Source organism: Musa acuminata, chromosome BXJ2-5, assembly GCF_036884655.1.
Source record: "Musa acuminata AAA Group cultivar baxijiao chromosome BXJ2-5, Cavendish_Baxijiao_AAA, whole genome shotgun sequence".
NCBI lineage: Eukaryota > Viridiplantae > Streptophyta > Magnoliopsida > Zingiberales > Musaceae > Musa > Musa acuminata.
The window spans coordinates 3,854,530-3,864,050 of record NC_088342.1 but is presented as its reverse complement, the minus strand read 5'-3'; the positions used below and the strand labels follow the sequence as shown (position 1 = coordinate 3,864,050).

The window sequence follows — 9,521 nt, the reverse complement described above, 5'->3', positions numbered from 1 at the left end:
TGTAAACAGAGCTTCAATTTTCTTTCTAACATGCACAGAATATAATTTTCTCATTAATATGTCATTTATTTTTTTGTTGAATTCAACCCCTTACACTTCATTCTTCACAATAAAAAATAAAAAAAATATGTTATTTGTTATTAGTTGCATTTATTTAGTTAGTATTTTTTTACACCTGCTATTGGGGTGTGACAGTGAGTCCACCAGCAGTCTAATTGCTGAGGAGAGGAAAAGGAGGGATGCAGTGGAAGACTCTTCTCTGTTACCGTCACTCTCTCTCACATCTAACATGTCCTATTTCTTCACCCTGCACCTTTATTATCCTTTACGCTGGCACACTCTCTGACTCATCTTATACTGATGAATAAGATGAAAAGAAAATAGGACATGGAAAGAGAGAAAGAGGTTTACAGAAGAGTCCACCGATCACAGGAGAGAGAGTTTAAGAGAAAGATTGTATATATTGGCAGCATTGGTGCATGTGGAAGTGTGTGCGTTTGTGGCAGCTTTATTGGACAACGGGGAGACATCCAGTCACTGCTTTTCTTTGGTGTGTGGAAAATTTGTACGCTTGGGAGAACTTTGGAGTGACACTGTAGTGTGGGTTTTGGACACTGTTTTCCTTGTTTCCTGATCCTTCTTGGATTGAGTTTGGATTTTGATGCTTGAGACGTCAGAGATCTTCGGCTCTTTGGGTGGCTTCTTGCTTTCAAGTTTTAGTAGTAAGTGTTCTCTTTCTTGAAGTTGGCAGAGTTTTGTGGTCAGTGGAGTGAGCTTCTTCACTGCGTCGGTTAGGATTTTCTTGCAGGAGTTGGTTTCCGAGGAGGAGGAGGAGGAGGAGGAGAAGAGAGGTGATGGCCGGACGTGGTGGTGGAGGAGCTGCGCCTGCGCCCAAACAGGACGAGCTGCAGCCCCACCCAGTGAAGGATCAGTTGCCCAATGTTTCCTACTGCATCACCAGCCCTCCTCCCTGGCGTGAGTTCTTCCACATCTTCTTATGTTTGATGCAGTGGAAATTTCATCATCAATCGGAGCTATTTGGTGTGTTTTGGTTTGCAGGCAACTGCGATTGTTTTGTGGCCAGTAAATCCACTTATTTCTTCTTGCATGGACACATATTTTCCTATTTGATTATCTTATATGCTGTGCATGAATCTAGCAAGAATGTTTTGTTGTCAATATATTGATTTCTTTTCAATTGTTGGTATGATTTGATGATAATTGGATAGGAGGTAGGATCTTGACTCTTCTTGTTGATCTTTGTAATGCAGCTGAGGCCATACTACTTGGTTTCCAACATTTCCTAGTTATGCTAGGCACTACTGTGATCATCCCCACTGCACTTGTTCCTCAAATGGGTGGAGGAAATGTAAGAATCGATCAGTTCACAGAGGAAATTTTGGTGTTCTGTATTTATTTGTACTCGGTTTGTGAACTATTAAATTGCAGCATCGTTTCTAAAATTGCAATAATCACATCAGGATGAGAAAGCCAGAGTAGTCCAGACATTACTTTTTGTTGCTGGCATCAACACTCTCTTCCAGACCTTGTTCGGCACACGCTTGCCGGCTGTGATCGGAGGTTCATACACCTTTGTTGCACCGATGGTCTCTATCGTCTTGGCCGGTCGTTACAGTGATATCGTGGATCCTCATGAGGTTGCCAGAACACCAGCTCGTGTTCCATTGCACTAGTCCTTCAAATTCTCTCATCCTATCTCGTTATCGTGCAGAAATTTTTGCGTGTAATGCGTGGAACACAGGGTGCCCTGATCGTCGCTTCAACCCTTCAGATCATCGTTGGTTTCAGTGGTCTCTGGCGAAACGTTGCCAGGCAAGTGATAGCTTTTCTTTTGCGGTCATCTTCGTCTGTAATTTGGTGTTGTTAATGTTCTCTTGCCTTCTTTGATATTGCTATCCAGATTCTTAACTCCACTGGCAGCAGTTCCCCTGGTTGTGCTTGCTGGATTTGGGCTTTATGAGCTTGGTTTTCCCGGGGTAACAATTTAGCGTTTTCAATCGGAGAAACTTATTCGAATGTTGCTGTCAGATTGAGCTTGTCATGCTATTGTTCTTATGGTTACTTTTTGATCTCAAGCTCATTTTAGTACTTGTCCTCACTTCATAAAATTGGGCTTGCAGGTCGCCAAATGCATTGAAATTGGCTTTCCACAGATTATTCTTTTAGTCATTTTCTCACAGGTATTAGTAAAGTGTCTTTTGACCTTTTCGGGCGTATTGCATTTGTGTTGCACATTCTCATTTAAACTTGTTATCATAAGAATCATAAATAGTGGCGTTATCCGTTTCCAACAGTACATTCCACATGCTATTCATTCCGAGAAGCCTGTCTCTGATCGATTTGCTGTCATATTTTCGGTCACAATTGTATGGCTCTACGCATACTTGCTTACGGTGGGAGGGGCATATAGACATTCACCACTAAAGACACAACTACATTGCCGTACAGATCGTTCAGGACTCGTCAGTGGTGCCCCTTGGTAAACTTAATTCATCTCATGATGTTCGAGCTAACCATAATTGTGACTTTTGATTTCTTTGTTGTGACCAATGAATAGGATAAGAGTCCCATATCCTTTTCAATGGGGTGCACCGACATTTGATGCTGGTGAAGCTTTTGCGATGATGGCTGCTTCATTTGTTTCTCTTGTTGAGGTCAAACCACATCTTTCTTTTTCTTGAACTAAAATGTTATTTTTTGGTCTTTGTGTTCTGATAAACACATCATCTTTCTCAAACTAATATATTATCGTTCTTGATGGTTGGCTAACTAGGCCATTTCTAACAAAAATTAATGCAGTCTACTGGTACTTTCATTGCGATTACACGATATGCCAGTGCAACACCGTTGCCTCCATCAGTTCTCAGTCGTGGTATTGGTTGGCAGGTATGAGATTTAACATCTATATGGCTGAATCCATGCAGTTATCTCGAGCAATTGTGTGTTGATCAAGTTTTGTTTCTAGGGAATTGGTATATTGTTGGATGGACTATTTGGAACTGCTAATGGATCCTCAGTATCAGTGTAGGTGCAATGCCAATGCTTCACATTCAATCGACACTTGGTTTATTGTGACACGTGAAATCCTTATATGAAAATCGTGTTTCTTCATTCTTCTGCAGTGAAAATGCTGGTTTGCTAGCTCTGACACGTGTCGGCAGTCGAAGGGTTGTGCAAATATCTGCACTATTCATGATTTTCTTTTCCATTCTTGGTAAGCTGCCCATGTTCTGATGTGTCCATCTTCCTTCTTGTTGGCTTATGGGCCAACCTTCTATGACATATTCCTAGTGCCATGATTTTTGGATCTTCTTTACCATAAGGGTTAACGTATATCTGGATAAAAGAGTCTCTCTGATATATGTCACAGTCACAATTATGTACGAGCGCAAAATTTAATTTTTGGAGTCAATACATAGCTTCTCTTTAGTAATGAGTTCTTATGTTGCCATCAAGTATTTCTTTTATCATTTGATAGATGTATGGCAACATCGTGTCTATTTCTTCATTTTAAAGCATTCAATTTGTGCCATGATACACCATCTTCTGATAATATAGCCACTGCATTAGGATCATTTACACCTCCAAAATGTCATAAGGAGATTCCAAACAAATAGATTGTAGGAGTTACATAACCACACCAACCGACCTAATCGGATTGATCTTTTGTTTTGCCAATCCAGGAAAATTTGGAGCAATTTTTGCGTCAATTCCTGCACCAATTTTCGCAGCTCTGTATTGTCTATTCTTTGCATACGTTGGTACGGGAGACAGCCAACAACTTGAGTTCCTCATATGCAAATTATTTTCGAAGATTTATCAGGATCATCTATTTTCATATTTGTGCTGAAACAGGTGCTGCAGGTCTTAGTTTCCTTCAGTTCTGCAATCTTAACAGCTTCCGAACTAAGTTCATCTTAGGGTTCTCTGTTTTTATGGGTCTGTCGATTCCCCAGTACTTCAATGAGTACACTTCTGTTGCTGGCTATGGTCCAGTTCACACCAAAGCAAGATGGGTACTCCAAAAACAACTTCAACTATTCTCTTTCCTTAATTCTAGCTGTGTATCGTGCTCATTTTCCATTTTTCTTTCCAGTTTAATGATATCATCAACGTAACATTCTCTTCAAAGCCATTTGTTGCGGGCTTGGTGGCGTTTTTCCTGGACAATACCCTGAATAGACATGATGATGCCACCAAAAGGGACAGAGGCTATCACTGGTGGAAGAGGTTCCAAAACTTCGAGGGAGATTCAAGAAGTGGGGAATTCTACTCGTTGCCATTCGACCTCAACAGATTTTTTCCATCCGTATGAGCTTCGAGGCTAGGCATTCTTCATAGCATATCTCATCTTGTCAATTCGGAGAGTCCTTTAAGCTAGGTCACAGTGTTTATTACTTTGCTTTTTGGCCTAAAGAAAAATCCAGAGGTTTAAATCCAAATGGATTTATCTTTTACGACTTTCTTTTAGTATATGTTTGATTTGTGTATGTGGTGGTGATGTGCATAATCTCAGAAATGCTTTCCCTTTTCTCTCTTTCTTCTGGTTCTTGCTTCCATTTACTTTTTGCCCTTTGTCATATCAGTAGAAGCTACTTTTTCCTTTATATACTTCATACATTTTTCAGTTTGAACATCATGAACATTACAGCATTAATGAATAAACCATGCAAAGCAACATATGTTGCATACCTATTATGTTATTAAGGGGGCATTATGGCATTGTTTTTCCTCATTTGTTAGCATTGTGGCATTGTTCAAAGAGATCAAAATTTTCAGGAAAAGAGATATTTACTAAAGCACATTCAGTTCTCAAGGAAAAAGAGATACTGCTTCCCAATTTGTCATGTACAGATTTATGATACTTATATTAAGAATTCTTTCCTCTGCTTCATGTGTCAACTGTCTGGTGTCTGTAAGGATACTGTCATGTGTGCATGTGAATCTTTTCAAGGAATGGTCTGCTGGAAGCTGTTAAAAATGGTACACCAAAAAACCCTCAAAGACTTCATGTAATGCATATCATATCTACTAACCTCATTGTTTTAGTTTTCTCTGACCAACAATAAACATTGAATTTCTGCAAAAATTCCTTTGATTAGTGTGCATCGCTTGATATGCTTCAGAATGTGGAGACAGTATCCTTTCAAATTGCGTGGTTTGGTGTTGTCATCACTGAACAATGCTGCACTTAGAAGCTTCTGACTTGTAGACATGCATGCCGATGGCTATGTAAAGAATGGCTTACTTATATTGTCTCTCCTGCACTGGATCACTGGTTAATGTAACTTGTGATTTGTTCACCCTTACCAATGGAAATTGGAGACTGTAATCTGATGATTGGGAAACTCTATCATGTGTTCTTTATGATCCAATTTTCGGGAATAATATCTTTCGCATTTGCATTGAAGCTGAATGAGTAATTGATTCAAACATTCCTCATGTTGATTGCTCTGACACAGCCCGAGTACTATCTATCTACTGCCATACACCTGTCATATGAAACTTTTGGCCAGGAAACTAAACAGTCAAGAGAAGAAACTAATTTCTCCTTCGTGTAACAATTTGAGTTTTTGGCTTAATTTAACACAAACAAAAATAAATTGCATAAGTTATTAAAGAAGAACATGACGTAGAATGCAAACCAATCAGTGTTCCTTTGGAGTTGCACATTATCTTTTCCCACCATAGTTATGTCCATAATATACACATTAAATATACACTACATCATCAAGTATACAGTCTTCAAAATTCCTGCACACAAACAACAGAGACCATCCTGAGCTCATCATCTAATGCCTCAACTGGCTAAGTGAGAGGCATTGCAAATAAATTGGAATCAAAAGGTTATAGTAGAACTGCTATACCATCCTGATTTCAGTTGCTGCATTCTTTATTCCTACTGGTGTTTTGAGTAGCCTCCGTATATGTTTTTCGTGCAAGGAGGGTCAGCAGAATTTGATTATTGTACTCTTTGAATTTGCAGTGTCCTGCATCCACCAGAAGCCATAGGCAGCCATCTGAATCTTTTGCCGCCTGATATCACCTGTAGATTGAATAGTGAAAAGATAAACTTCTGGAAGTGGGAGACTGATACATCAACTCAAGGATTTAACTATTAATTATTATAATTTCACCAGTACTGTCATACAAAACCAACCTTTAAAAATTCACTAGTTCACTGACCGACAGAAGTTATTCAAATCCAGTAAATATCAGGCAAAATGTCTAGATCTAAAAAAATACTTTCAAAGACTTTGATTAAGATGATACTCAAATCTTTGCTACTATGCAAGTTTTGTAAACGCATATTTAGAAACCTGTGCTTATCTTTTGCATTGGATCCAATATAAGTTTCTTGCAAAATTCAACCCATGAAATCATCAGCATTGAACTAAAACTTTGTATAGCTTTCTGGGCAGCGCATGCATAATTTGTGACATTAAAATGTAAATCAAATAGATAAAGCAGTGGAAAATGAAGCATGTAAATCACTTGAATCTATTCAGCCGTTCAATTGGGAAAGTTAGAATAATAATAATAATAAAACCTTCACTGACCAAGTTCTTTGGTTATGATGCTTACTCTTTTTATAGGCATGGCATAGTTGGCATTGGCCCTATCAAGAGAACACTCGGAACCTTCATGCGAAGATGAATGATTGTCGGTGCAAAGAAAAAATCCCGGGTTCCTAGATTCCAAGTCAGTGCAGTAGACATGTTTCTTTAAAGCTTCTGACTGACAAGAATGTCATATGTTGTATCATCAGGTACTAGGCCTCTATCAAGCATTTCATCATGCAACTGAAAGGCCTCTTCCAAATTGCCCTTTCTGAAATATCCACTAATCAATTTGTTATATATCTTAACACAAGGACGCACGTCACTCTTATCCATTTCATCCAAAACTTTGTGTGCACCTTCTATGTCACCATTGAGGCAGAGACCATGTATCAATGCAGTGAAGGTGATTTCATCTGGAATATGGCATTGCTCTATCATCTCAGAATAGAGTTCTAAAGCAAAGGCTGTTTTGCCAACTTTCAGTGATCCATCAATTAGATTAGTGTAGATCACTTTATCACAAGGAATTCCTTCAGTAACCATTCTTTTATGCAACTCAAAAGCACCTTCCATACTGTTCAGAAATTTATAGCCAGTAATAAGGTTGTTGAATATGATACAATGAGGTTTTAACCCAACTTTATATATATCGTTAAAAAGATCCAGCGCAGCTTCCATTTTTCCTTCTTTGCACAAACCAGAAATAAGCGCAGAATACATAGGAATATCGAGTTGAAGGCCCTTCCTTCTTATCTCATTCAGAAACTTGAGAGCAAGATCAGTACAATTACTTTTGCAATATCCAACAATGAAACTGGTGTAAGTAATAACACTAGGAGAAATGCCATAACTAAGCATTTCATGATATGCTGAAACAGCAAGATTCATCATGCCCTTCTTTATGAAGCCATCAACCATACTGTTATAGGTCATGCCATTGGGAATAAAACCTTGCTCCATAAAATTGTGCAACATGTCCTTCGCTTCAGTCATACGACCAGCTTTGCATAGGCCATTAATAACAATGTTGTATGTATAGTCGTTACATGCAATACCCATATTTTGCATTGTATTAAGCACATCATAAGCTTGGTTAAAATCATTTTTATACATGTAACCCTCTATCAAAATTGTATAGGTGACCACATTCGGTTTTATACCTGTTTGTGACATTTGAGTATACAAATTAGCCGCCAATTCCAAATCTCCCCTAACACAATGACCAAACAGCAACTGGTTATAAGAAACAACATTGGGTTCCACTCCCATTTCCTCCATTTTGGCCCATAGCCTGCAAGCTTCCTTCATTCTACCAACACGACCAAGCCATTGCATAAGAATATTATAAGTGAAGACATTCGGTACACCAGATCCAACTGCCTCATCAAACAAATCAAATGCCTCTTTCCACTTATTAGCTTTCAACAGACACTTTATAACAGAGTTCACTGTAAATACATTTGGTATCATGCCCCTCTCCTTCATTTGACAGTAAAGTTCATATGCCTTCTCCGCATTTCCATTTCTATAGCAACCCTGGATCAGAACACAATAAGTGACATTGTTCGGTTCTATTCCTTGCTCGAGGACACTGGCAAGCAAATCCAAAGCACTATCTAGGTCTCCTACAACACAATAACCTTTCAACAAACTGGTCGCAACAACCAAATTCATGGACAGTCCACTACCAAGCATCTCATCTTTCAACTTAGATGCCTCTGCCAAGTTTCCCTGTTTAACACAAGCTCCAATAACCAAATTATAGACGAATGCAGAAGGAACCATACCAACACCTTTCATCTCACTCAGGAACTCACAAGCTCTCTTGGCGTCAGACTGCCCACACAATGACTGAATTAATGTCCTATAAACAAGTGCATCAGGCTTCAACCGTCCACCGTCAACTAATTCTCTAAAATAGACCTCGGCAGCCTTTGGATCCCCTCCTTTTATGCACACATGCATCATAATATCAAGTGTATAACAATCAAAAGTCATTCCTTTAGCCCGCATCACCTCAAAAAACTCTCGAGCTTTGCCAAAGGAACCCGACCTAAGCATGGCAATCAATAAATGGTTCCTAGATTCGATACCAGGAACGATGCCGTTCTCCACCATCCTCTGGAACGCTTCCAGTGCTTCTTCTATCCGACCGGTACGCGCATAGCACCCCAAGACATGATCAAAGGTACTAGGATCGGAATCGCACCTTTTCGCCGTCTCCACAAGACGATCCACAACGACGCTGGAACGTGGAATGAAACCTCTACGAATCGACCTTTCCATCAACTCCCGGGTGTTCAACAGCTGCCCGGCGCGCACAAGGATGTGAAGCATGATGCAGAAGGGATCGACATCAGGGAAGCCGCTCCCAACAGCGGCCTGCACCTGAAATCGATTGAAGAATTCGAGGGCTTCTTTTGGCTGTCGCTGCTTGCGCAGAAGGAAATCGATGACTCGCTTCGAAGACGTGATGGAGAATGCATCAACGAGTCGTTGCAGCGGATGAGCGGAGCCATCGGTGTCGGTCGTACCGGCTGGGCTCGGAACCGGCGGTTCATCGGCGGTATTGGGATCGTCGGGCGGAGGGAGAGCGGAGGCCGGCGAAGAGCAAAAGTGTTTGGGGATATGGATGGAGCGGGGCAGCAGCGAGGCGAGGGATTTGGAAGAGTGCAGCAAGGTTCTCATGCTGCTTGGAGACGAGGCGGAGGAGAAGTGCGGCTGTGTCTCCGCTAGGGAACCATCGCCGCGGCCGCCCCTTCTCCCCAGGGTTTGAAGTGGTTGAGCCGCAACTGAAGGAACTCATATCTTAGCAGTTTCCGGAGTCAGGAAGCAGAATAAATCTGGACCCGTTAAGCAAAGCGTTTCCGACCCAAACCATGCCGCAATTTCGAATGGGTTGACACGCGTTGACTCACAAATTTAGCACCGAACTGA

General features: G+C 40.5%; 2 protein-coding genes across 4 annotated transcripts; one reads left to right on the top strand and one right to left on the bottom strand.

Annotated features, from left to right (window-relative positions):
• The first annotated feature begins 342 nt into the window (after positions 1–342).
• Positions 343–4,558, top strand: LOC103983995 (nucleobase-ascorbate transporter 6). Of its 2 annotated transcripts, none has more exons than XM_009401382.3 (15): positions 343–722; positions 809–975; positions 1,272–1,369; positions 1,482–1,658; positions 1,733–1,833; positions 1,922–1,997; positions 2,142–2,201; positions 2,316–2,500; positions 2,579–2,675; positions 2,821–2,907; positions 2,987–3,045; positions 3,144–3,235; positions 3,705–3,782; positions 3,877–4,037; positions 4,118–4,558. In XM_009401382.3, the coding sequence occupies exons 2-15, from the start codon at positions 855–857 to the stop codon at positions 4,334–4,336; spliced, it is 1,611 nt and encodes a 536-aa protein (XP_009399657.2). In that variant the 5' UTR covers positions 343–722; positions 809–854; the 3' UTR covers positions 4,337–4,558. The 2 variants fall into 2 exon arrangements, with proteins under 2 accessions (XP_009399657.2, XP_009399654.2); XM_009401379.3 differs by having other exon boundaries at positions 796–975.
• Positions 4,559–5,549: 991 nt separating this feature from the next.
• LOC103983994 (pentatricopeptide repeat-containing protein At3g54980, mitochondrial) lies at positions 5,550–9,377 on the bottom strand. 2 transcript variants are annotated; one of them, XM_009401378.3, is made up of 3 exons: positions 6,607–9,377; positions 5,889–6,067; positions 5,550–5,775 (listed from the first exon to the last, which is right to left on the bottom strand). In XM_009401378.3, exon 1 carries the CDS (start codon positions 9,270–9,272, stop codon positions 6,747–6,749), a length of 2,526 nt encoding a protein of 841 aa, XP_009399653.2. In that variant the 5' UTR covers positions 9,273–9,377; the 3' UTR covers positions 5,550–5,775; positions 5,889–6,067; positions 6,607–6,746. The 2 variants fall into 2 exon arrangements, with proteins under 2 accessions (XP_009399653.2, XP_009399652.2); XM_009401377.3 differs by having other exon boundaries at positions 5,550–6,067.
• Between the last annotated feature and the right edge of the window lie 144 nt (positions 9,378–9,521).